This window comes from Oryctolagus cuniculus, chromosome X (genome assembly GCF_964237555.1).
Source record: "Oryctolagus cuniculus chromosome X, mOryCun1.1, whole genome shotgun sequence".
Taxonomy (NCBI): Eukaryota; Metazoa; Chordata; class Mammalia; order Lagomorpha; family Leporidae; genus Oryctolagus; species Oryctolagus cuniculus.
The window spans coordinates 114175943-114203038 of NC_091453.1; the positions used below are offsets into that span (position 1 = coordinate 114175943).

Here is a 27096-nt window from a genome sequence, read left to right on the forward strand (position 1 = left end):
CCCCAACCGGGTCTAGAACCCGAGGTGCCGGCGCTGCAGGCAGAGGATTAGCCAAGTGAGCCAGGTGCTGGCTGAGGATTTCCATTTCTACCCAGCTGGTTAGGTGTGGCTCTATTGCATCAAGTGGGTCCCTTGCATAAAGAATTGTTTGGAATTGAGGAACAAGCATTTCAGTACCTTGCAGAAGGGCCAGGGAATTGGACTTGTCTTCCTTGCAGAAAATGCAAAAATAATATCCTTTTCAAGGAATATCTAGAACAATTAGCAAAGCAAGCATAGGTTTGATGGTTCCTGGATCTGAAATTATGAGTCAGGGCAGCAGGGAAAGTTTCACCTTAAAGTGAGTCGGTGGAAATATAGAAAGGTCTGTGTTTCATGCTGACCTCCCTCCTTCTGAGTGACACATTTTGTTTAGACACGCTAATAGAATTTTCTCTTGTGGAAGAAAAAGCTAACAAATATCCATAACAACAACAGAAGCACTGCATTGGGTTGTTTTTTTTTTTTAAATTACTTTCAGAAGTCACTTTATAAAAAATACTGTGGAGAAAGAGAATAGTTGGATGGTGATTTAGATATATAAAAGCTGAACTATCAAGTTTATTGACTCTGGGGAAATCTTTCTCTTGTCCTTGTAAGTTAGGGTCTTAGTGAACAATGAGTATTGTATGATGTAAAGGAAAGAAAATATCTCTACATTAAAATAATTTATTTTCTTTAGTTTTCAAACTTGCTGACAAGCACTAGAGATCTTGGTTGGAGAAAGACTCTTTGGTTATTTCATATAAATGCTCATTTTTTTCTGAACTTCTCAATATCATTGAGTTAGAAAATATTTCCTTATTTCAAAGTTCTTTGAGTTCTTTTCTGTGGTTAATTTTGTTACCTTTATGATATGGAAGATGCGTCAGGGTTCAGTGAACTTGGGCAGAATTTTTCCCAAAGCCATCTCTGCTCATTCCACTATCAGGGCGGAACTGTGGACAATTAAAAGAGAACAATGAGATTCCTAGGAGGTCAGATAGAAGGACTGCAAAACATGGCTGTCCCAATCCCCAACACTACTGGGAAAAGGAATAAAGGCACAGACGCTGTAGCAAAAAGTGATATCAAAGAACTGAACCTGTGGAGTCAGAACTGAACTAGAATCACCCAGTGTCTTGATTTCTAAATCTATATAAAAGAAATAATATGAGTGCATATCAAATAGGGTTTTGTGATGATTCAATAAGAAAATGCATGCATAATACCTAGCTGTTGTATGCTGTTTAAAAAATGCCAAACATTCTCTCCTTGTCAATTGGGTAAACACCCATTGATTCAGGACTAGCTGGTGACTACTTAGCCTAGTAGTATATGGCAGTAATGACACTGCCAATTAGGGGACTAACTTTTAAGAGGACTGGAAGTTTCTGTATCCTTTCTTTTAGTACACTCTTGTTTGATATGCTTCCCTGTAGAACCCAGACATCATACTTTAAGAGGCCCAAGTGATGTGGGAAAACTCAGGGAGATAGCTAGTTCATGAGCTGGAGGCCACACCTCCCCTGCCCTACCATGTAATCCTTTCAACTCACCTGTCAATCAGACTATGTAACCACTTCCCTTTTTGAAGCTCATAAGAAGTTGGTGAAGGGGAAAGCGCTCTCTCTCTCTCTCTCTCTCTCTCTCTCTTGCCTGGTGGATCTAGGGAAAGCAGGGTATGAAAGTTCCTGTTTACCCTTCCTAGCCCACTTTCCCTTAATAAAGCGCTCATGTTCCTGTGTATTCTTCTCACTTTGTAAATAAACCTTACCATGCTGCGTGTCGTGTTTGTGCTTGTACTTAAAATTCTTCTCTAAGTAAAAGGCAAGAGTCTGAAATATTAGTTTGAGCCTAACCTAGCCCACAACACAAACACTGATGTGTGAAAAATACGTTAACAGCCAGCTCTATCCTAAAATGGTAGATGTGTAGCACTTACTAGTTTTCAACTGACTACATGCAACAATGTGTAGTCACTGAACTATGAATGTGGTAAGAGATGCACACACAGCTTCGATAGAGGTAAATAATCACAAGAACATAAAGTCATAAAATGTAGCAGAATAATGAGGAAGTGATGAGTTTTGAGCATCACAATTATTTTTGGTATAATTGATTTCATTGTAGTTTATATAATTTTTAAACAATAGCTGTGTTTTAATAACAAATTCACAAAATTCCTCAAAATTTAACAGCTGATATAAACTGGAATAAGCTGGGTCTAGTACATCAGAAGCTGGATCCAGCACACCACTGAGCCAAGACACTGGGAGAGGCCATGTCAAGGGGCTACAGTCAACCGCCCCAACTGACTAGTTCATGTTCAACATCAACTCTCAGTCATGTGAGTGAGCCACTTTGAACTTCTAGCCCAGTCTAGCCTTCAGCTATGTCATTGCTATTTGTTCTCTAACTGCAACAGCACGAAGGACACCTAAGTGACAAGTGCTTAGCTGAGCTTAGTCAACACCCAGACCATTAAGTTTCTGTGTGGTTTGTTAGGTAGCGGCACATAACTAGAACACTAGCTCATAAAAATTGTTTAATAAATAACGGGCACTGTTACAACTTTGATTATTGAAATTAGTTGTGGGTTAGTTGTACTTCGAGCAATGGAGATCTATTTATTCTATAGCAACAAAGGAGCACTCTTTTTATTGTTTGGGCTTGGGGACCTAGAATTTTTCCACAATGAGTGTACCTTATCCTTAAAAACCATGTAACTCCTGATGAAGAGCCTATGATTATTTTCTACAGCATAGTTAATCTCTCCTTGCACTGTTGTTTACTTTCATTCTGCCACAGCAGGGACTGAACAAAGTGAAGTCGCACCACTGAAACCCAAAGAATCATGACAAGACAGTTCTGACTGTTCCATTTTCAACAAACAAAGCTGGAGCAATTTAATAAAGGCATGAAAAAGATCCATGAATGAGCTCACTGTCTTGTTTCCTCAGTTTCTCTAACTTCCCAGAAGATAGATGTTAACACAGAGAAAGTATTAATTTGGAAACAATTACAAGCTTAGTAAATTACAAGCTGCCCCCTTCTTTCTCACTCCTCAAGGAAAACCCTTGTCCTTGCTAACTCAGTTCCCATGTAAGCCATTTGTTGGGCAGATTGGGGTAACGGTTAATCAGGGAGGGAAGAGGAACTGAGAGGACTTCAGCTAAGATTGCTTAATTTACATAGATGAGAACAGAGTTGTTTGCAGAAAAAGAGAATAAAGCAAGGAAATGGGGGAGAAAAAATAGAATATGCAGGTTTTATCAGAAGTAAAGTCGTGGGGAGCTTGGTGGTAGGAGAGAGATTTGGGGGGACACTGACATGCACAGATACACACACACACACACAGAGAGAGAGAGAGAGAGAGAGAGAGAGAGAATTTTATGCTGTATTATTTTGTTTCCACAAACACAGTTGGTTGTTTGCAATATAATCTGTGTTAAATGTGTTATGAACCTAATCCCCTCTCTGCAGTTTTTCTTAGCAGATTGTATTTTTTCAATTGTTTGCCTCTATATTTTGGTTATGGGACTTGAATTTGAGTATTTTCAGCTAGGAATATACCACAAGGAATCTCAGCTTCATTTAGTTATATTGAACCAAAATCTATTCGTGTTGTATTTGTTTAGCAAAGCTGCTAACTTTAAAAGTGGGTGATTATTCAAACAAAACCTCTTTTTAATAAAGCATTTATTGGACAATTAAGAATATTAGCACTTACTAGATGTAATGAAAGTGGGCACAGAACAGAGAGGAGACAGGATACGAACTCACAGCCAAAACGAATTTGTTCAAGAACAAAAATACATTCTCAGAGGTGGCCAACTGCTGGTGTGCACATAGACCAAACATGTGGCAGAAGGCCCAGTCCTCCAGTGTGCTGGGCCTTATGTATCTTAGGGTGGGTTAAGGGTCCAGAGAGGGGTTGGGGAGCAGTAGACAGAGGTGAACTTCTCCATACAGGTTTTTGTTTTGTTTTGTTTTGTTTTTTTGTTTTTTTTTTTTTGTTTGTTTTTTTTTTTTTTTTTTACAGGCAGAGTGGACAGTGAGAGAGAGAGACAGAGACAGAGACAGAGACAGAGAGAAAGGTCTTCCTTTACTGTTGGTTCACCCTCCAATGGCCGCTGCGGCCTGCGCACCACGCTGATCCAGGAGCCAGGTGCCTCTCCTGGTCTCCCATGCTGGTGCAGGGCCCAAGCACTTGGGCCATCCTCCACTGCACTCCCAGGCCACAGCAGAGAGCTGGACTGGAAGAGGAGCAACCTGGAGAGAACCGGCGCCCCAACCGGAACTAGAACCGGCCGCAGCCTATTGAGCCAGGGCGCCGGCTCCATACAGGTTTTTTAAGGTTTCTCCCAGGCTTTCAAACCTGGAAAGGAATACAGGAGGTGGGGTGTGGAACAATACAGGGCATGGGGCTGAGCTGGTCTCTTGAAAGAAGGCAGGGGTAAGGGATAAAATAGAATTTTATCTACTTTCAGACAAGGAGATAAAATGGCTGAGGCTTATATCCCTGTTCCATCAATGGATATTTGAATATTACCACTAATTTCAAAATTTAATTTTAATTGGTATTGTGGTTATGACAATTTTAGAAATACATACTAAAATATGCATGGATGAGATGATATGATGTCAGAGATTTGCTTTAAAATAATCCAGGGTTGGGCAAAGATAGATGGGAATGTAGATGAAATAAGATTAGCCCTTCATTGATATTTGTTGAAGTTGGGTGACTCATGCAGTACACGGGGATTCATTATACTATTCTTTCTACTTTTATGTGTGCCTAAAAATTTCCATAATAAAAAGTGAAGGAAAAAGGTGGGCGAGTTAATATCTGTTGTTCTTACTCTCTAGAAAATCTAAATTAATTGCATTTATTGTTACCTGGTCTTTATTTGCTTTTTTCTCTGTCAGTTGATGGGCCTTGACAGGAAAATGTAATCACCACCCTGGATTATGAAAACACAGACTAAATGTTTGCTGATATTTGAATATAGGTGGGATCTGCTTAACTCAATCCAATACTCAAAAGTCTCAATTTAATTAGAATCAAATTTCAAGATAATTGTTCAGTGACAAAAAGATTTCCCTGGTGCATTTGAAAGAGGAATTAATGAATAAAAAGTTGACTTACGTGCTACTTTCTGGGACTACATCTATTGTAGAAATTGAAGTCCATCTATAAACTTTGTTACCTTGGTATGCATTTTCAGTTCACTGTCTTTAGATTTTTAAAGCAAGGAAAGCAGATGAGCATGGCCCAAAAGTACTTAATGCAAGTTGTACGTTTCAATTTTGTTTCCCCCAGAGAATGCAAATGATGTGGCAGAGCACATTTTAAATTTGCTAAATGAATCTCCTCCTCTGGATGAAGAAGAGACAAAGATTATTGTTTCTAAAGTGTCTGATATTTCGCTATGTGAAAAAATAAGTATGAACTTAACCCAGCTTATGTTACAAATCATCAATGCTGTTTTGGAAAAGCAAAATGATTCCGCCTCTGGTCTGCATGAAGTAAGCAATGAGTAAGTATTAATACTTAGGTAAAAGAAATTATGCAAGAAGTTTAAATTATATGCCATTCATACTTTAGCATACAATCATCACCAATTTAAAAGTCAGGTAGTTAGGCATTGAAAGTACAGTTAGTTCAATAAGATGAGGCCCTTTTATTCAAATACCAGTTGTGAAAGAATGCATTCAAATTTGAGTTGTATCTTACTGATATCAACTTTTCAAATAAGCAGTTACCCTAAACCAAACCTCCAATTGATTTCCTTAACCCTGCTGGTACCCCAGTATTCCTCATTGCTAAGAAATTTATTCAAACAAGTGCTAATGTAAGTAACTTAAAAATAGTACTAGGTATCTCCCTCTAGCTGACAGCCAATCATTAACTAACTTCTCTATGAGGCGCCATACATGCATTTTTTTTTTTTTTGGTCTCTTATGTGGTCTGTTGGGATCCATCTGCTTCTGTCCATCTTCACCCCACCCCCACTCGGAGGCACATTTCCTCTCACCTGACCATCTACAATAACCTAATTGGTTTCCTTGCCTCAACTCTTGACCCTCTATGGTAAATCTTCTACATAGAAGCCAGAGTGAGCTTTTAAAGTGTAGAAGAGGTGGCTTCAAAAGTTCATGGAAAATGAGGTTTTAAAAATAATACCCATCTCGCATGATCTTTTTGAAGCACCCCCCTACTGCATGTATTTCAAATTATTTTTTGCATTCAAATAAGCATATTTTAATTCCACTTTTTATAAAAATTTTGAGCTTCCTCATATCATATCATATTCTCTTGCTTTAAACACCATTCAGTTCTATTCCATTACATGGTGAATGAAATCCAAAGTTCTTATCAGGGACTATGAGGCCTAAAGGATTTGGCTTTATAGACAACATTTTTATTTAATTTTCCAAAACAGTCTTTTGAGACGTGTGCTAATATCACCTCCCACTTTGCAGGCAAAGAAACAGAAGTATAGTGAGATCAGTTTATTTGCACACATGATTAGAAATTAGAGGAGCTACGATGTAGTCTTCAGCCTGATTTAAAAGCCAGTGCTCTTATGTAATAATTTCTAGGCAATATAAACATGGTGACTAAAGTTCAGAGCCAAGTCTTTCAATGAAGAAATCTTTTAAGGAGGCTGGGTTTTACATGAAAAAGTAGGAATAGGGAGCAGCAGGTTAAGCCACCACTTGCTACTCTGGCATCACATATGGGAGCACTGATTCAAATCCTGGCAGCTCTGCTTCTATTCCAGGTCCCTGCTAATGAGCCTAGGAGACAATAGCTGATGACCCAAATGTTTGAGTTCCTGCCACCCAGTGGGAGACCTGGATAAAATTCTTAGTTCCTGGCTTCAGCCTGGCTGTTGTGACCATTTAGGGAGTGAACCATCAGATCGAAGTGCACTTGCTCACTCTCTCTCTCTTCTTCACCCTGCTTTTGAAATAAAGAAAGAAATCTTTAAAAACATTAAAGAATAAAAAGGTAGGAACATTCTTTTCCTCTTGTGGTTGCTTGCAGGATTCTGAGGCTAATCGAGCGTGCTGGTCACAAGATGGAGTTTTGGGGGAGAACTGCAAATCTGATGGTGGCCAGACTGGCTTTGGCCATGCTGCGGGTGGACCACAAGTTTGAAGGAGTGACCTTCAGCATTCGCTCCTATACAGAAGGCACAGACCCTGAGGTGAGTGCCGCTTGGGATACAGAGTCATTCAGCCAAGCCCTGGTCCCAGTCTTCATTCATTTACTCCTTAGGTTTCATTTTCAGAGGAACTTCTGAATATACAAATATCCCAGGGAAAATCCATATATTATCCTTAACAGTCTGACAATGATACTGCCTTTGGCCCTGTGCCCCACAACTCATCTAAACTGTCAGCTTATTATTGGCTATCATTGATGGGAACTTACATGTTATATGTGTATTACTGTTTGTGCAGACAAGAAAACAGAGAAATTGAGTAGGTTTTCCAAGGACACACAGTGTATTAATGACTAAGCCAGAATTCAAACCTATGTCTGGCTGGCTTTAAAGTCTGGTCCCTGAATGTTCCCAACACAAAGAAATGATAAATTTTTGAGGTGATTTACATGCTAATTATCCTTATTTGAGCATTACACATACTATACATATATCAAAGTATCCCACTGTGACCCATAAATATGAGCAATTACTGTGTGGCAATTTTAAAAAATGGTCAGTGTCCTTTCTCTCGATGACATTAACCCAGCCTTTGGTAGTCCATAGGCCACCAACCCTACTCAAAGTGATTTGGGAGACTAGATTTTTTAATGGTTACAAAAGTATAAAATTGATATGAAAAAAGCACAAAAATCCTAAGTATATATCCTTTGAATTTTGGCAAATGTATAATGTGTACCAACCAACCCTCTATCAACATAGAAAATATCACTATCAACTCTGAAAACTCCCTCATTCTCCTTTCACAACTAATCCCTGAAACTATCACCTCCAGTGGTAACCACTGTTCTGATAGTTTTCCATGCTAGTTTTTCTTGTTCTAGAATCTTTATACAGATAAAATGGTATGATATGGAATCTCTTAACTAAGGCTTCTTCTTTAAAGAAAAATAACTAAGGTTCTGTAACCTTAGTTTTCCACTAAGAGTTTACCTTGAGGGCATAACTGAACTGAGCCACCCTCCCCACTCCATCTCGAAGGGTTAGAAAGATGACTGTTGCAAAGCAGATCTCAACAGTCTGAAGCTCTGTAACCAGCATTAACTGACAAAAAACAACTTCCATCTAAATCCTCATAAAAACGTTTCAGTAAAAAAAAAGGAAGAAAAAGAAAAGAAAAACAGGGGCAATGGTTACATTTCATCTAATACACGCAATTTTGGCTAGAGTGTTACAGATGGAAACAGCACTACTACAAAACTCCCACTACAGCACGCTATACACACCTGTGTTCCAAGCCCACTCACACCCCCCAGTGCTTCCACCTCCATTATTTCCCCACCTGTTGGGCCTACTGGCAGAGGAGCATTTAGATCTCTTTGATCCAGTCTTTGTTGTGAGGCTGGAATATGTGGGTATCAGCCTGGTAAATAAGATAGCTGAGGTCTGCCAGATCATCAATAAAACCAAACTGACTGATAATCATATGTGATAAGATGGACTTTTGGGATTCAGTCTCTTCAGATATTCCTTACACATTTTACAAACACCTTCCAAGCATTCATTCACAGATTTATAGCCTAAGTTCTGCCCTCTGGCTTCTTGATGGGCTGCACCAGCAAAATGGCGTGAAACACTGCACCCAGCTCTTCTCTTTGTAGCCACTGCAGACACCACTGCTGCACACGAGGTTAGCACAAGGTTTCTTTCATTTAGCATACTGGCTTTTTTTTTGACAGGCAGAATTAGACAGTGACAGACAGAGACAGAGAGAAAGGTCTTCCTTCCGTTGGTTCACCCCCAAAATGGCCTCTAGGGCTGGCGCGCTACGCCGATCCAAAGCCAGGAGCCAGGTGCTTCTCCTGGTCTCCCAGGCGGGAGCAGGAACCCAAGCACTTGGGCCATCCTCCACTGCCTCCCGGGACACAGCAGAGAGCTGGACTGGAAGAGGAGCAACCAGGACAGAATCCGGCGCCCCAACCGGGTCTAGAACCCAGGGTACTGGCACCGCAGGTGGAGGATTAGCCTAGTGAGCCGTGGTGCCAGCTGCATACTGGCTTTTTTAAAATTGAGGTTTGTCCTATTAAATGCATAGCTTTTTCCTTTTTTATTACTGAGTAATGTTCCATTAATTAGCTATACCACATATTGTTTGTGTATCCTGTCCTTGATAGACATTTGTGTTGTTTCCACTTTAGGTTATAAAGAATAATGCTGTTAAGAACGTTCGTATAGAAGTCTTTTTGTAGACATATGTTGTCATATGTCTTAGAAAAATGCATAGTATTGAAACTGCTGACTCAGAGATTCTGTATAAGTTTCTAACAAACTCTCATACTGTTTTCTAAAGACACTAATGATGTGGAGTAGTTTTTTTGTTTCCATTTTGAATATGCACAACTTTTCTTTGGTAAAGTATCTGTCAAAATCCTCTGTACATTTTTAAATTGGATTGTTTGTTTTCTTATTATTGAATTATAAGTATTTTTATATATTCTGGATATGTCATTTTTCAAATATATATATTTTTTTTTTTGACAGGCAGAGTGGACAGTGAGAGAGAGAGAGAGAGACAGAGATAAAGGTCTTCCTTTACCGTTGGTTCACCTTCCAATGGCCGCTGCGGCCAGCTCACCATACTGATCCGAAGCCAAGCAGGAGCCAGGTGCTTCTCCTGGTCTCCCATGCGGGTGCAGGGCCCAAGCACTTGGGCCATCCTCCACTGCACTCCCGGGCCACAGCAGAGGGCTGGCCTGGAAGAGGGGCAACTGGGACAGAATCCAGCGCCCCAACTGGGACTAGAACCCGGTGTGCTGGCGCCGCAGGCAGAGGATTAGCCTATTGAGCCGCGGCGCCAGCCCAAATATATGTTTCTAAAGTGTTTTCTTTATACTTGGCCTATTTATTTTCTGAATAGTATATTTTGATGTCCTTAAGTTTTTAGTATTTCTGAGGTCTAGTTTGTAGGTTTCTTTCTTTTATAAATAACCATATGTAACTTGGTTAAGAGAACTTTGCCAACAAGGAAATCATGAAGATATGCTGTGCTTTCCTTTTAAAGCTTCATGGTCCCAATTTCTATTTGTAGGACGACAATCCTAATTAATTTTTATGTATGGTGTGAGGTAAGGGGTTGGAGATCATTTTGTTCCATGTGGGTATCCAGTTTGTTCAGCACCATTTAAGGAAGATAGCTCTTTCCCTGTTGGCTTGCTTTGGTACCTTTGACAAAAATTCAATTAGTAATACAATAAAAAAGGTCAAATAGTTGTGTAACATGGATCTATGTCTGGGCTTTCTATCCTGTTTCATTTACTTTTCGTAGGGTCTTGAAGGCACATATGTAGGCCCTTGAACTTTATTGTTTTTCAGAATTCTTTTGGCTATTCTATTCCTTTTGCATATCCACATGAATTTTTTAATCTGATTACCAATTTGTACAAAAAACTCACTAAAATTGTGACTGGAATTAAATTGAAGCAATTGATCAATTTTAAGAAAATTTGTTTCCTAATAATAATGACTTCTAATCCAGGAACATTTATTTATGTCTATTTAAATATCTCTCAGGAATGTTTTATAGTTTTAAGTAGAGAGATGTTGCATGTCTTCTGATAAGTTTATTTCAAAATATTTTATATTTTGGAACTGTTGCAAATGGAATAGAGCTTACATTTTCCATCTATTTATTGAAAGTATACAAAAACACAATTGATTACATATATACCATATATAACACATGTACTTTTTCATATTATATATGAAATATATAATACAGGTTGGGTGAGCATATCTAATTGGAAAAGCTGAAATACAAATGCCTTTCAATTTTGGATTTTGAAGCATTTTGGATAAGGGCTGCTGAACTGATAAAATCTATGTAAATATTCAAAAATCTGAAAAATTCCAGAGTCTGAAACATTTTCTTTCCTAACCACTTCAGAAAAGGACTATTCAAACTTTTTAAATAATACACACATTCACGCACACACACACATACAGACATACACCCACAAAGAGTCTTCAAAAAGTTCATGGAAAATGCATGTTATAAAAAAAACCTATGCATGGATTTAATTTTTTTTCAATTTTCCATGCACTTTTTGAAGTACTTTCATATAATTATAAATTTTATATCCGTGCATTTTCTAAATTCACTTATTGTTTCTAGTAGTTATTTTAGTGATTTCTTAGGACTTTTCTATATAAGCCAACATCATCTGACAATTGACAGGTTTTTTCTTAAGTAATTATTTTAATTTCATTTATTACTTTTTTTGCATTTTAAAAGATTTATTTATTTATTTGAAAGAGTTACAGAGAGGCAGAGAGAGAAAGAGAGAGAGAGAGAGAGGTTTTCCATCTGCTGGCTCACTCTCCAAACGGCCACAATGGCTGGAACTGAGCCGATCCGAAACCAGTAGCCTGGAGCTTCTTCCGAGTCTCCCACCTGGATATAGGGGCCCAAGGGCTTGGGCCATCTTTTGCTGTTTTCCCAGGCCATTAGCAGGGAACTTGATTGGAAGTGGAGCAGCCAGGACTCCAACTGGCACCAATATGGAATGCCAGCTCTGCAATTGATGGTTTTATCCGCTACGCCACAGTGCCACCCCCTACTTTTGCTTCATTTTTGATGTCTAATAATTCCAATAAGAAATTGAATAGAGGTGGTTGATGTGAGAATATTTGTTTTGTTCTTGATATTAGATGAAAAGTATTCACTATTTTACTATTACTATGTTGGCCATGTTTATGTTTTTTAGGTGCTCCTTATTTAATTGAGGGAGGTACCTTCTATTCCTAGTTTGCTGAAAATTTTTGTCATGAGTTGTTGAGTTTCGTCAAATGATTTTTCTCTATCTATTGAAATAATTTATCCTTTATTATTTTAATATTGTGATTTACATTGATTTTAAAATGTTAAAAATATCAAACCAATATAGTACATTTATTTTTTTTAAAAAGATTTATTTGTTTATTGGAAAGGCAGAGTTATAAAGAGACAGAGAGAGGTCGTCTATCCACTGGGGTTCACTCCCCAAATGGCCAGCATGACTGAAATTGGGCTGATTCAAAGCCAGGAGCCAGGAGCTTCTTCCAGGTCTCCCATGTGGGTGCAGGGGCCTAAGTACTTGGGCCATCTTCTACTGCTTTCCCAGGCACATTAACAGGCAACTGTATTAGAATTAGGCCAGCCAGGACTTGAACCAACACCCATATGGAATGCCAGTACTGCAGGTGGTGGCTTAACCCGCTAGGATACAGCCATGGTCCCAGACCAATTGTACATTTCTTGAAAAAATCTCATTGGTCACAACGTACTATTCTTTTGTATATTGATATTTACAATGAGTTTATATTTTGTTAATTTTTTTTACACTTGTGTTCATCAAAGATGTTGGTCTGATTTGTTTTTAAATTTCATGGGCTTTAGATGAAGAGTTTGCTACATTTACAGAAGTGAATTGGGAAATGGTATCTTTCCTATTTTCAGAAAGAGTTTGTGTAACATTGGTATTATTTCTTCATTAAAGGCTTGATAGAGTTCTCAAAGAAACCCTCTCGGTCAGCAGTTTTTTTTTGATTTATTTCTTTATTTGAAAGTCAGAGTTATATCTATCTATCTATCTATCTATCTATATATATATATATATAGAGAGAGAGAGAGAGAGAGAGAGACCTTCCATCTGCTGGTTCACTCTCCAGATGGCACCAACAGCCAGTGCTGGGCCAGGACAAAGCCAGGAGTTAGGAGCTTCATCCAGGTCTCCCACATGGGTGGCAGGGGTCCAAGGACTTGGGACATCTTCCCTGATTTCCCAGGTGCATTAGCAGAGATCTGGATCAGAAGTGGAGCATCTGGGACTTGAACTGTTGCTTGTATGGAATGTTGGCACTGCAGACGGTGGCTTTATCTGCTACACCACAATGCTGGCGCCTACAGTTTCTTTGTAGGAAGCTTTTTTGATAGCAAGTTCCATGCATTTGTTGAATATGCAGCCATTCAAATGTCCTCCTTCATCCATTGTGTCCATTTTGGTTAGTTGTATTTTTATAAGAATTGATTTCATCTAACTTGTCAAGCTTGTTAGTGATAGTTCATAGTACGTTCTTATTTTTTTTATTTTTTTAACTTTTATTTAATGAATATAAATTTCCAAAGTACGGCTTATGGATTACAATGGCTTCCCCCCCATAACGTCCCTCCCACCCGCAACCCTCCCCTCTCCCACTCCCTCTCCCCTTCCATTCACATGAGGATCATTTTCAATTCTCTTTATATACAGAAGATCAGTTTAGCATACATTAAGTAAAGATTTCAACAGTTTGCTACCACACAGAAACATAAAGTGAAAAATAATAGATGATTTTTTAAATGATGATGAAATCAGGTAAGACCTATTGTCATGTTTAATCCCAGTGAGAGTCAAGTTGGGAATTGATAATTTCTTCTTCTTCTTCTTTTTTTTTTCGGAAGATCAGTTTAGTATACATTAAGTAAAGATTTCAACAGTTTGCACCCCCATAGAAACACAAAGTGAAATATACTGTTTGAGTACTCATTATAGCATTAAGCCTCAATGTACAGCACATTAAGGACAGAGATCCTACATGAGGAGTAAGTGCACAGTGACTCCTGTTGTTGACTTTACCAATTGACACTCCTGTTTATGGCATCAGTAATCTCCCTATGCACCAGTCATGAGTTTCCAAGACTATGGAAGCCCCTTGAGTTCTCTGACTCTTATCTTGTTTAATTCTTATCTGGTTTAATTCTGTAATTAATACACAGTTATTCTTAAGTGTTGAAATTTAACTGAAATGTGATCCCTGTTAAACATAAGAGTGGGAATAAGAGAGGGAAGAGATGTACAATTTGGGACATGCTCAAGCTGACTTGCCCCAAATGGTAGAGTTAGAAACATACCAGGGGACTCCAATTTAATCCTATCAAGGTGGCATGTACCAATGCCATCTCACTAGTCCAAGTGATCAATTTCAGTTCACAATTGATCATAATGAAAGTTCTAAGAGTCAAAGGGAGCACATAAACAAGTCTAGTACCTGCTAATACTAACAGATAGAATAAATAAAGGGGAGAGTGATCCAACATGGGAAGCGAGATACTCAGCCGACTCATAGAATGGCGGATGTCCTAAACAGCACTCTGGCCTCAGAATCAGCCGTAAAGGCATTCGGATCTGGCTGAAAAGCCCATGAGAGTATTTCAGGCATGGAAAGCCAAGACACTCTGGCAAAAAAAAAAAAAAAAAAAAAAAAAACCAACACCTAAATAAAAGATCTCTGTGAGCGAGATCCCAGTGGAAAGAACAGGTCTTCAAAGAAGGAGGTACCTTTCTCTGAAGGGAGGAGAGAACCTCCACTTTGACTATGACCTTGTCTGAACAAGATAAGAGTCGTTCTTATTATTTTTAAGACCTGTAGGATTTATAGGGGGAATCAGAAAATTTATTTGCTAAAGTATAGATAATAAATATTTCTGTTCTGTTAGAACTGCCATCCAGAAGATGGGAAGAGTGGAAGATGAAGGAGGAGGGGAGGAGAGAAGATAATAGAAACAAAAACAGAAACAGAAACAAAACAAAAATAAGAACATGCAGTAGACAGAGACTGCCTGTAGTTTGTAATTCCTTTACACATATGACAGAGACAGGCAGAGATTTGCACCTGTTTATGCTCAGAATGCGGTATCTCCTCTTGCTGTCTCTGTTCCAGATGTGCCCTCTCTCTACTACCTTCTAGTGGTTGTGCTTCCCCTGATCTTTGTTTTCTGGTTCTACTTGCCAGAAATTCTGCAGGTTTTCCATTGTACTTCACAACGTTAGTTTAAGTATGTTAGCAGGCTATATGCTATAAAAACAGGTAACGCACCTCGTGATGTTACCTTTTTCCAAATGTCTAGTCTTCTCTCAAGTCTGTCTGCTTTTGTTTGTTTTCCAGTGCTTTCAAGTCACTGTTATTTTGTGTAGTTGTTATATACAAGAGGATCAAGTCCATTAGGAGCTACTTAACCATACTGGAAGTAAATGTTGAATTTCCATTGCATTTTGTTTACATTTGAGGGTTTCTATTATAAACCTTGGTGGAGAAATCAACCAACCAACCTCAACCACATTGATGGTTGAAGTGAAATCATGACCACTCCATGGTTCTTCCAGAGTTCATTTGCGCTAGAGGAGCCACATGACTTTGAGTTCACAATTCATTTGTGAAAATATAAACTTTCATTCTCTTAGTATACATCCAGTTAGGTAATAACTCCTTAAAAGACAGTATGGATAATGGGGAAAACAAGGGTCAAAATCACATCTGTCTTTTTCAATCCCATCCAAGCTATGTGAACCTGGGTAAGTCATTTAATCTCTCTGAACCTTCATTTCCTGATAACATTAACAGCTTACCTCTGTGTTCTCGGATGCTAGATCATGTGAGAGAATGTAGGGAAGGGTGCGCATAGACCTTATTTTGCTTGAGAGAGTCCATGTTTAGTACTGTGGTCCCAGTGTAATTATTGATTAGGCTGTCATTCAGTCTCAAAAATGTTACAGTAATTATCAAGTACTACTACCAATCAAATAAGCAAGTCCTTCAGCTATTAAGTCTCTAGAAGAATTCCCTTCCCAATTTTTAACAAAACATTGCTCCATGAACTATGGGGCAAGTGCCTAATGTCCTTGTACTATGTTTGGTTGATGTTTCAGTTTTCACTTTCAGAATTATATGGGGATAAGTGGCTTGATTTCCAGACTGGCTTTCATTACTGAGAACCAGGATCAATCTCCTAGTTTGTCACTACCCTTCCCACCTCTATTGTTACTCCAGTGGAAGCAGATTGAATACAAAGAACCACAGAGACAGGCTTAGAAAGGAATAGGTGGTATGTGCGTGTGTGTTGGGGGGGGTGCTGTATGTGTGCAGGCATGTGATTCCAAGTGTGTCATGTATGTGGGTGTTCATGTGCATGCATTTACATGTGTGTGTGTGCGTGTTAAAGGTGTATCATAGCTTCCAGAGCTAGTTCCCATACTTCAGCCCTCAGCCCGCTGTGTGATATTCTGGGGTTGGGGTTGGGGTTGGGGCTGGGGTGGGAGTGGGCAGGACTGTACTCTGATGGGTGAAGACTGCTGTTTTCATTTCCTGACATTTTTTTTTGGCAGATTTACCTAGGTGATGTCCCTGCGGGGAAGGTTTTGGCCTCTATATATTTGCCTAAATCACTGAAGAAGAGGCTTCGTGTTAACAACTTACAGACCATCTTGTTCAATTTCTTTGGGCAAACTTCCCTCTTTAAGGTAAGTTTTTGCCTCTGGTAACTGTCATGAACTGACATACGGTGGGTGAGTCATTGTAATTATGAACTCCTGCTATTTTCATTATGTTCTGTTTATTTTAGAATACGCTGTCTGATTGATTCTACAAGTCTTCTAGCACAACCCCTGGCCCTCCACATGATTCAACATCTACTTTAATGATGTTGTACCGTTTTTAATTTCACAGCCTCTCAGCTCTGGAAGGGACCGTAAGGCTTATCTGGTGACCAAGCAGAGGCCTCCAGACTTTTCTGCACCAGAAAAGAACAGCGCGTTCTGCTGATGAAATGCCCTTTCAGCTCGCCCGTGCTTTCTTCTCCAGTCTCCCTGGCTCCTCGCAGCCAACATGCCCACTCTTTGGGGCCAATTGCTTTGAGCTGGGTGGATTCTAGCAGCACATTTGCCTGCGGGCACTTGTTGCTCCTTCTCACTGCCTGCACAGAATCTTTTCTGAGGGCTCTGGTCCTCATCCTCATGCCTTAGTTTCCTCCCATGTGAAATGGGATCACAACATGACTACATAGAGCTTTTGAAGGACTGAAGGAGTGAATGCTGCCAAGTGATTATGGTATTGCCCAACACATAATAAACACCTTTGCATTGCTACTATTATCTTCACCCTATCTTGGGCATCTGCCTAACCAAAGACCCGTTACTTCAAGACATTTATTTTCATGTGGCTGTTGGGAAGGCAGCAAGCAGAATTTGCATGAAGTTGATGATGATCAACACTATCGATTATCAATATTTACATTTATTATCTTATCGACTCATCAGTAATCAAGATTCAAAGAAGTTATGCAATTTTGCTCAAGGTCTCACAGCCAGGAAGTGGTACATCTAGGTATCAAACCTAGACTGACTACAAAATTCATGTACTTAGGAGGCCAATACATTAACTTGGCCAGATGTGTTTGTGTTTTTAAAGAGGTTATCCAAAGGAATGAATGTCTAATGGTTAAACATTCGCAGTTATTTTAGTGGAGACTAAACATGTCAAATCACTTTCATCTATATCTGTAAGACTATCTTTAAAAAAGATTTATTGGCTAAAATACGGATTTAAAATTCTGCTTAATAATGTAAAATGTACAATGTTGCCATTAGGAAAAGCTTCTTTCAAATGTATTTCAATTGTTCTCTTGTATATTTTTACCTAAGGTGATGAGCCCATTAAGTAAAGGTTTTTTCAGTAGTATAGAAGACATTATAACAAATTCTTGAAAGCTGAAACAATATTTATTTACGTTTTTATTTAAAAGCCAGAGTGAGAGTGAGAGAGAGAGAGAGAGAGATATCTTTCATCCGCTGGTTCACTCCCCAAATGACTGCAATGGTCAGGGCTGGGCCAGGCGAAAGCCAGGAGCCAGGAGCTTCCTCCAGGTTTCCCATGTGGGTGCAGGGACCCAAGCACTTGGTCCATCTTGTACTGCTTTCCCAGGCACATCAGCAGGGAGCTGGATCACAGGTGGGACAGCCATAACTCCAACTGGTGCCTAAATGGGATGCTGGTATTGCAGGCAGCAGCTGAACTTGCTATGCTACTACTCCACAACACCAGTCCCCATAAGACTGATAACTCTGAAATTCTCTAGCCACTTCTATGTCTAAATTCTATTTGTTGCTTGGTCCAAATCCTGTGCAGATGCCTGCCTAGAGTCAGTCAGTGTATCCCGGCTCTCCTGCTTCTCTCCTGGACAAAAAGTTTTAGTAAAACATTTAAATCAAAATGTAAAATGTGGCTCATAGCTTTGTGTCCCTTTTAATAGGCTTATCACTTCTCTGCGTCCTCTTAGGTGCCATTCTTTTAGTCTTAATTTCTCTCCTTTCTTCAGAGGGCTGTAATGTTTGCTTTTCTCGTCCATGAAAAGCCCAACTTGTTTCTCCCTAGCTTGCACACTTAAGTCATTTTCCACTCACTAACAATCACCTACTGAGAGGAATTAAAGATCTTGTCACAATTCGCCTGCCACCGGGTGCTCAGAATTCACAGGTTCCTGTCTCTTCTTCGTTTTGCCAGTACTTCTTGAATCCTTACCCTGTGTGTTACCTGGTAACACCTGCTCTCATGGGAACTGGCGGTGTGGTGGGCAAGGGAGACCTGAAGGCCCTAACGTTGACAGGTGAATCCGACATGGGGCTCTGTGCCGTGGATTGTTGGAGAGTGAGTGCTTATGAAAGATGCTGCCCTTTAACTACCTGTTGCTGGAGTCTCTGAGTCTCACAGCCTTGCTTTTGCACTGCTGGCTCTAGCATCTTTCCATACCAATCCTGACAGTCTTGACAACACACCCCCTTAGAAAGTGTTGATTAGACCTCAATCCTGAACAACGTGTGCCTTACCCTCCAGGCTTCCACTAGCCGCACTTCTCAGGGCGGGGCAAGGCACCAGGCGAGGGCAGGCTGGCACAGGCGCCGTGGGAACACTGAACAGCACCTCCCATTGAGAGATTGGGAAATGCCTCCTGTGAGAGGGCTCACAGCTGAGACCTGATGCTGATCTAGAAGACTGAAGACAATGAGCAGGAGGGAGAGAGACTTCAGGCAGAGGGAACGGGCTCAGAGGTGTAACAGGGAAAACTGGAGCCTAGTGCACAAAGGTTGGTGGGGTGAGGGATGATCTATTTCCTCTCCAAGCATGACTACCATTTTGTGGGCAAGGGAACCGAAAGGGGAAGTCCTCAGTCATTGTGTGTCTCCTTCTTTTGCCTTTGCAGCAGAGCAAAAGATATCTCAGACTAAGTTGAGAGAACCTCTTACATGTCATCTCATCCACCCTCTTTCTTCATGTTCTCAATGTTCCCAGAAATGGGAGGACTTTCAAGGAACAAGAAAGCCTAGGCTAGTGTGGGGAGCAACTCAGACTAGACTAAGTTACTCGAATTAAGACTTATTCTATGCATCTGCTCTTCCACAATATGGCGCTGGGAGAGGAGTAAACAGCTTCTACACAGCTGCCTCCAGTTCAACCAATAAACTGTAGAACCTGCTCCTGATTGGAGGAGAGCAGCGTACTTGGCGTGTGGGTAGCAGAGTTGGGATTGGTGGAAGAGGACTATAAAGGAGGAGAGAGACAACATGCACCAGGAACACCTGAGGAACATCTGAGCAGCCCCCGAGAGAGCCGGCCTGCGGTGTGCCGCTCCCCTGCAGAAGTGGGGAAAGTGGCAGGGGGAACCGCCCTTCCACGGAGGTGGAAGGGTCGGTAGCCAACCGAGGAAGAACCAGCAGCAAACCCGGGAAGGGCCGAGCAGACAAAAGAACAGTGCGGGGTCCTGTGTCGTTCCTCCACGAAGAGGGGGAGCGACAGGCTAGCACTTGGTATGGAAGTGCCAGCCAGTGTCCAGGTCACTGTATCTTGCTGCGGATACACCTCTAGATCAGGTGTTTCTGGGAAGGGCTGGGGGTGGGATTCCACTGGGAAGGCTGCACTGAACCCCCAGGTTGGCTTTGCATGTCACAACACGGAAGTGAGTTGCTTCATAGTAGACCACAGGCTGCGTTCCCAGTGATTCTGGTATCAGAGACATCAGGGCTCGGGTTGGGTGGAGAAAGGGGGCTCTGCACTATTCCTTTCTAAATATGAATGTCTGGCATCTTCTAAATGTGGCCCAGCAGACTCCCCAAAGGATACCATCTGTGCTCACACCCTCTACACTTTCTTGGCAAGTTCTCAGAGGCTTGCTTATCCTCCCTCCTGCCTTGCACCAGTCCCATGGCTGATTTCCTCACTTGTGCCCTGGAAGAGACAGTCTCTCAGCTGGCTAACCTCTCACAGCTTTGCCTGGTGGGGCTTTGTCCCTGCTAATCAGCAAGTCCTACATCTCAGCAGCTATATACTACTTTGTTGCCTCTAAAGCAACATGTATTAAGCATCCCTACCCTGTCAATCATCAGCTGTGTGATGTTTAGCCATTTAGTCAATGAACCTCCTCAAGCCTCAGTTTAATCTGAAAATGTCTGTATTATTTCATTTAGGACTGCAGATAGTCTGTATGTAACTAGCTTACAGTGAGCATGAGATGAAATACCTTTGTGTACTGTCTGTGTGTAGGAACACCAGGACCCATAATGTCTGGGCTGTGGCCTCAGAGCTCATGGGCCCCTAGTGAGGAGATGATGGTCCTCAGAGACTTGCTTCAAGCTGGATGCCGAACAACTTGCTGCCATCTCTAGTGAGGACAGAATAGGAAGTGCCTTGTACATAGTCACTTCTTAACATGATGACTTCAAGTTTCCTTGTATGGAAGGACCCTCTACTCAAAAGTGTGGTTGTAGGTTACAACTGGGATAAGCTGTGAAATTTCAAGGTCTATAGAGTTATCAGAGTAGGGAATAGTTTCATTTTGTTTCTACTGCAGCAATGAGTACTGGGCGAAAACCCAACGTTTGTTGGATAGGTAGTTGGATGGATGGGTGGATTAATGAATTGCTCTTGCTTGCTGTGATTGAGACCTTAGGTGAATGCAGGAGATGAGATGAATGACCTTTGCAAATGCATTCTTAACTTGTGATTCTATGTTCTACAGTTACTATCAGTAGCACCTCAAAAATTCTACATTGATTATTGACTTTCATATATTTATTTTAATTTTGTCTGAAAGGGAGAGAGAACACACACACACACACTACACACACAAAGAGAGAGTGAGTGAGCAAGAGAGAGAGATCTTCCATTTACCGGTTTGCTCCCAAATGTTCACAGAAACACAAGGCAGAGCCAAATCAAAACCAGGATCCTGGAACACAATTCAGGTCTCCCACATAGGTGGCAGGGATTCAAATAGTTGAGCCATTACCTGCTGCCTCCCAGGGTATGCAGTAGCAGGAAGCTGGAACTGGAAGCAGAGATGGGACTCAAACCCAGACATTCTGGTATGAAATGCAGGCCTCCCAGATGCTTTCTTTACTGCTGTGTAAAATGCTTGTCCTACATTGCTTATTAATATGGAAGAAATTGAAAACCTTGACTTCTTTTCTTTCTGTTTCATTTACAGGTCAAAAATGTCTCTAAAGCATTAACCACATATGTTGTGAGTGCCAGCATTTCAGATCTGTCCATTCAAAACTTGGCCGACCCTGTGGTTATCACTCTGCAGCATGTAGAAGGAAGTCAGGTAGCACATCCATTTTGTCTAAGAATCAGATGGCCTCAGAGCCCCTCCCTCTGTCATTTCCCTGTTAAAAATAATTGACTAATTAACAGATATGATTCTTTTTGTCATGAGGAAGCTTGTTTATCTTCCTGGATTTTTAAAAATATTTTTATTTCTATAAAGAGAACAGATTTCATGTAGTTCATAGATACAATTCTAAGAATATAATGATACTCCCCCCTTCCTCCCTTCTTCCCCCGCCTTTCTTTATTTCTTTTTTAATTTGTGCAATAACATATTTTTAATTTGCATAATAGTCAAAGGCTTAATGCTCAACATAGGAATTCAACAACTAAAAAGTAGAAAGATCACTGTAAGCAAGAATATATATAAGAGCTATAAACAATAATCGAATAGCAAGATGTGAGTCTAAGACTTAATGAAGATTACCTAATTATAAATAGCAAAGGTGGATTGTAATTGGGGCCTTCTTGAAACAATGCTTTATCCTAAAGGGATAATGAATGGTGGGCACTATAGCACTGTGATAGATTGGCAGGGCATGGACTCAAGGCGGGTGGATTGCTTGGTTGTCCTGTCACACTAAATGACATTTAATTCTGTTTACTTTTGAGTGAGACAAACATCTTATTCAAAATAATTCAACATTTGTATTCTTTGAATTCCCAGGAATACCATTAAAATATGTACTAATTATCACCGAGCAACTAAAAGTGTAGTCATATGGCATACCATAAGGTATATATTATTAAATGATCAAATTTAGTCTTAGTAGAAGAAGAATTACTATTTCATTCTTTGATGTTAATGTGTGTCCAGTGTGAAGTCTTAATAGCTTCCTTCATTCTCAATCTGAAAGACCATATGGTACAACATATTTTTCACTAGTCTTGATTCCAGAAGGGAAGAAGAAAAGGGAGAGTAGGAGAGCAAATTTTAAAAATAGACACCAAATGCAACATGTAAGATAGGTAAAGTCTTTTACTTTGGGTTAGAGAAGTCAATCCTAGCCTCCAGTTTCCTGAAAATGGTAGGAGCTGGTGAGGTCTTAAGGGCTGCACCATAGGATACTGCTCAACCTTGCTTCCATGAGGCTTGAGTTAACCTGTGAACCCCAAATTCCAAAGCTGCATGTGGAATACCTACCACACATCAATCCTGCACTAATTATACACAGCCCCTTCCTAAACCTTGCACCAGAAAGAAATGGCAAACTCCAAGGGCTATTAAATATTTTAAAGGGTGAAAACCAGATCATCATGCAGTGATATGCTGTTTTCTTACCTGTCATTCAGAGTTATTTGGGGTTAGCCTTAAAACCAATTCACGTATGCAACAAGTGTATGTGCATGTCTACTGTTTGAAAAGATATTGAGAAGAAAGCAATTGTGCAGTTGCCACTGTATGGAAGCTATCACAAGAAAAGATGCTTATCTCTGATTTCTTCCTTTTTCCAGAAATATGATCAAGTTCATTGTGCTTTTTGGGATTTTGAGAAAAACAGTAAGCATTTTTCTTAGCAAGCTTTGACTTTGCTCCAGACAATTTTCTATTTGGCAGTTGGATGAGAGGGAGTTGTGCTGAAGCTGCTGTCTTATCAGACCTCACAGAACACTCTGCATGACCAACACATAGGATATGATTTCTATATGGTATTCGTGCATTGGAATTAAAAACTTTACACTTGATAAGATACTTATTTGGGTGATTGGGAATCAGAAATATCACACAACTCTGAGGTAAGCAAAATGTGAAGAAAAAAATTTGGAAGGCCCATTGCTGAGTAAAAGTTAAGGAGTGATCACCTGGCTCTTTATCCGTGCTTTCCCGTGGCAAATTTTCAATGTTTGCTATCTCCTTCCCCATTTCTCACCTCATTTCTTCTAGACTGTGTGACCTTGGTTAGGCCATTTACCATCTCTGGATCCCCATCTTTGTTTATCTTGTCGTCAAGCAGATGAGACTTTTTGTTGGCCTCTGAGGGCCCTTCCTACAGGGATAAGCATGAGGCTTGGAGACAGTAAGGGGAGAGGTTGGGATGGCTCTTGTTGAATGGATTCCTCTTAGGTTCCTCATCTCCACTGGAATCTCAAGGGACTTCTGCAAATCGCAGGAAAATTCCACACAAATCAGTTTTTACTGGAATGCCAGGGTTGGCTATGTGAGGAGTTCTTTTACCTGCTGGAGCTCTGCCTGGGAACTCCTCCCCACCCTCCCACCCCAGTATCTTTGGTATTTGGGGACAAAAGGGGAATTATTTTCCCATTTAGTTCCCTGGGATGTAGGAATGCCACTCCATTTTTACAAGCAGAAATAACACTCTTCTTTCCTGGTCCCTTCCAAAGTTTCCCAGGGTAAGAATCTTGGTAAGCAATGAGTGTTCTCCTTCACAGCCTCAATAAATACATGTCCATGTACATTAATGCTAGTGGCTGAGAACCTTCCAGGGCATCCTTTGTCTCCCCTGCTCCTATTCTGTCCTGATAGGTCCTGAATCTCTGGAATCTATGGAATTTTCCCAGATAAAAATATTTGACTATACTTAGATGTACGCCCTTGGAATAACACCTGTGGTCTAGTGCCATGCTAAAGGTTCTATGCTGAATCTGGTCTTGTACCTGAGATATATAGATCATGATGGGATGGTGGTTGGTTCTAGAACTCTGAATATGCTCAGGAGAAACTAGGTATGTGTTAAATACATCAAAGGCTCCAGTTGGCCCTCAGGTGCTCTAGACCATGATGTGACTTTGGTACAAAGTGCTTGAGACCATATGCATTTTGGGTTGAACTGATTGTTTCAGTCTGTGTCAATCCGACCAAGTATACTCAAGTGTCACTCTATATTCCAGAGGTTCATGTCCTTCAAAAAATTTTAGGTTTGTTTATTTCCTATTGTTGGATACTTTTTAAAAAATGGCCCTGACTCTGCTGTTCCAGCATGGTAGCAGGGCTCTTGTTCTTGACTGGAGTCTGTCCTAATCTGTAGAGGTATGGTAAGAGAACAGAAAAGTGAGTGCCAAAGAAGTTACTCCATTTACAAAGTTCCCCAAAAGTCAATTTAGCCTATTAGACTTAATTTAATATCAATGTTCAATTATACCTCTATCTTGTTGTCTTAACACACATGCTAATTATAACACACACTCGGATGGTGCATATAATGAAATGTTAAACATTTCTGAGAAAAACAAAATTGCTTTGAAATTCCCTTCTGTCTCCTGCAGATGGGCTAGGTGGATGGAATTCGTCAGGCTGTAAAGTAAAGGAAACAAACGTAAATTACACAATCTGTCAGTGTGACCACCTTACCCACTTTGGAGTTTTAATGGTGAGTTGTCTCTTCATCACTCCTCAACAGAATTTTGACAGTTTTTATTGGATATATGTGAATTAAGTTATGGAAAAATGATATTAAGTGCAGTGTCCCCCACATCTTTGTTCATCCAAAGTAAAGCAGATTGAAACAAACGTTTATTTTTCTTCTTATAAAGTTAATGTCCACTTCTCAAATTTCAAACACAACAGAAAGGGATCCTGTGATTCCCTCTCATGAAACTATCACCTTTATCAGTCACAAGTGCATACATTTAGATTCTTTGCCTAGATGTCTATTAATGTATATTTTTGTTTTACAAAATGGGTTATAACTATTTATAGTGTTTTTATCACTTTTTTTACCTAATAATATATAGGACAACTTTCTGACAAATATGTATCTACTTCATTTTTTTTAAAAAAAGATTTGTTTATTTGAAAGTCAGAGTTTCAGAGAGGAGAGCGGGGGCGGGGGAGAGAGAGAGAAACACCTCTAGTTCATTTCCCAAATGGCAGCAATGGCCAGAGCTGGGCTGGTTTGAAGCCAGGAGTCAAAAGCTTCTTCTGGGTGTCCCACATGGGCACAAGAGCCCAAGTCTGGGGCCATCCTCCACTGCTTTCCCAGGCACATTAGTAGGAAGTTGGATCAGAAGCAGAGCAGCTAGACTTGAACTGGTACCCATATGGGATGCCATCACTGCGGGTTCTTATTTTAATTTTTTAACAACTTTATAGAATACTGTCTTGTGGATATAACACAAAGAATTAATGAATCCCTGATAGGTGAACATTTTAACTGTTACTGTTTTTCTTCATCATGAACATTGCTGTAACACACATTCTTACTAATTTATCTTGTGACACTGGTCTAAGTATTCCTGGATGATGAATTGACAAAAGTAGAATAGCAGGGTTAAAGGGTATGATCATTAAAATTTTGAAATTTTAATAGTTATTGTCAAACTGTGATGCGTGAAAGATGTAATTTTTATATACTTCCAATACTTAATCTAACAAGAATTATCCAGTCAATTCGCTTCCCAGGCTTAAAGCCTTTGGCGTCATTATTAACTCTTCCAGTCCCTCATTCCCTCTGGTCCTCCCTAACATCAAGACTAGCTGATTTTTCCTTTCAAATAGGTCTCAGGTATATCCCTTTTCTCTACTCACATCTGAATACTAATGCTAAGCTCTTTGAGGGCTGAAAGTCTGTTTTATGTTTCTTTGTTTTTTAAAAAACTCTATTCAACAAATAAGAGATGTTGAATTGGTAAGTGTTGAATTATGAGAATTTTGATTAGCTTCCTAATAAGCTAGGGCATTATAGGAGGAGTCAAATGACTGGTTTTCATGCCTTAGCTTTGTCAGTAACTCTTTGTGATCTTGATCATGTTACTTCACTTGTTTGGACCTTAATGCTTTCTTCTGAAATGTGAATGAATAAAGTAGACTAGAGTCAACTTTTGCACTACTGATATTCTGGCCAAATAGTTCTTTATTGTTGGGAGCTGTTAAGTGCTTTGTGAGATGCTGAGCAGCATCCTGGCTTCTACCCACTATATTTCAGTAGCAATCCCCCCTTCCACCCCAAGTTGTAACTGTCAAAATGTCTTTGGACACTGCCAAATGTTCCTGTGTGAAGGACAAAAATCACTCCCTGTTGAAAACTACCAGAGTAGGACCAGTGTTTCTTAAGCTTTTATGAGTCATGAATCTCTATAACCATCTGATGAAAGCTATAGACCTCCTTCCCAGATTGGTGCACACATATAGTAAGATAATTTCATTTGCCATTTCAGGTCTTTTATAGTCCTCAGATTAAGAAATTACTCAGCTATGTGATCTCTATGGTCCATTTTTTTCTTAATTTTATGAAAGTTATTTAAGGTCTCAGGAAAAGGAACATGTTTTTTGATGTTCTGTGTAGTGTTTTGGGATGTTGAATTCAGATAATGATTCACTTTGCATCCCAAATTCACATCTGACAATGGAATTAAGGACTAAATGTTCTTCAAATATTGTTGATGACTCTCCATACCCTGTACAAAGTAAGATGCACTAGGAGCTCTCAGCAAACAATAAGTGACCTTATCATAACTCCATCCATTTAATCTGGTTTTATAGGAACTATAA

General features: G+C 40.0%; 1 protein-coding gene and 1 pseudogene across 1 annotated transcript in view; one reads left to right on the plus strand and one right to left on the minus strand.

The window, feature by feature from the left end:
- The window catches only part of ADGRG4 (adhesion G protein-coupled receptor G4), a 199211-nt gene that overhangs the window by 95163 nt on the left and 76952 nt on the right, over positions 1-27096 (plus strand). Inside the window, 6 exon segments of the mRNA XM_051826944.1 lie at positions 5345-5561; positions 7076-7238; positions 16376-16510; positions 21526-21645; positions 23103-23148; positions 24873-24976. Of these exon segments, the coding sequence (XP_051682904.1) occupies positions 5345-5561; positions 7076-7238; positions 16376-16510; positions 21526-21645; positions 23103-23148; positions 24873-24976 (785 nt within the window).
- On the minus strand, positions 8527-13231 carry LOC108178678 (enhancer of rudimentary homolog pseudogene; annotated as a pseudogene).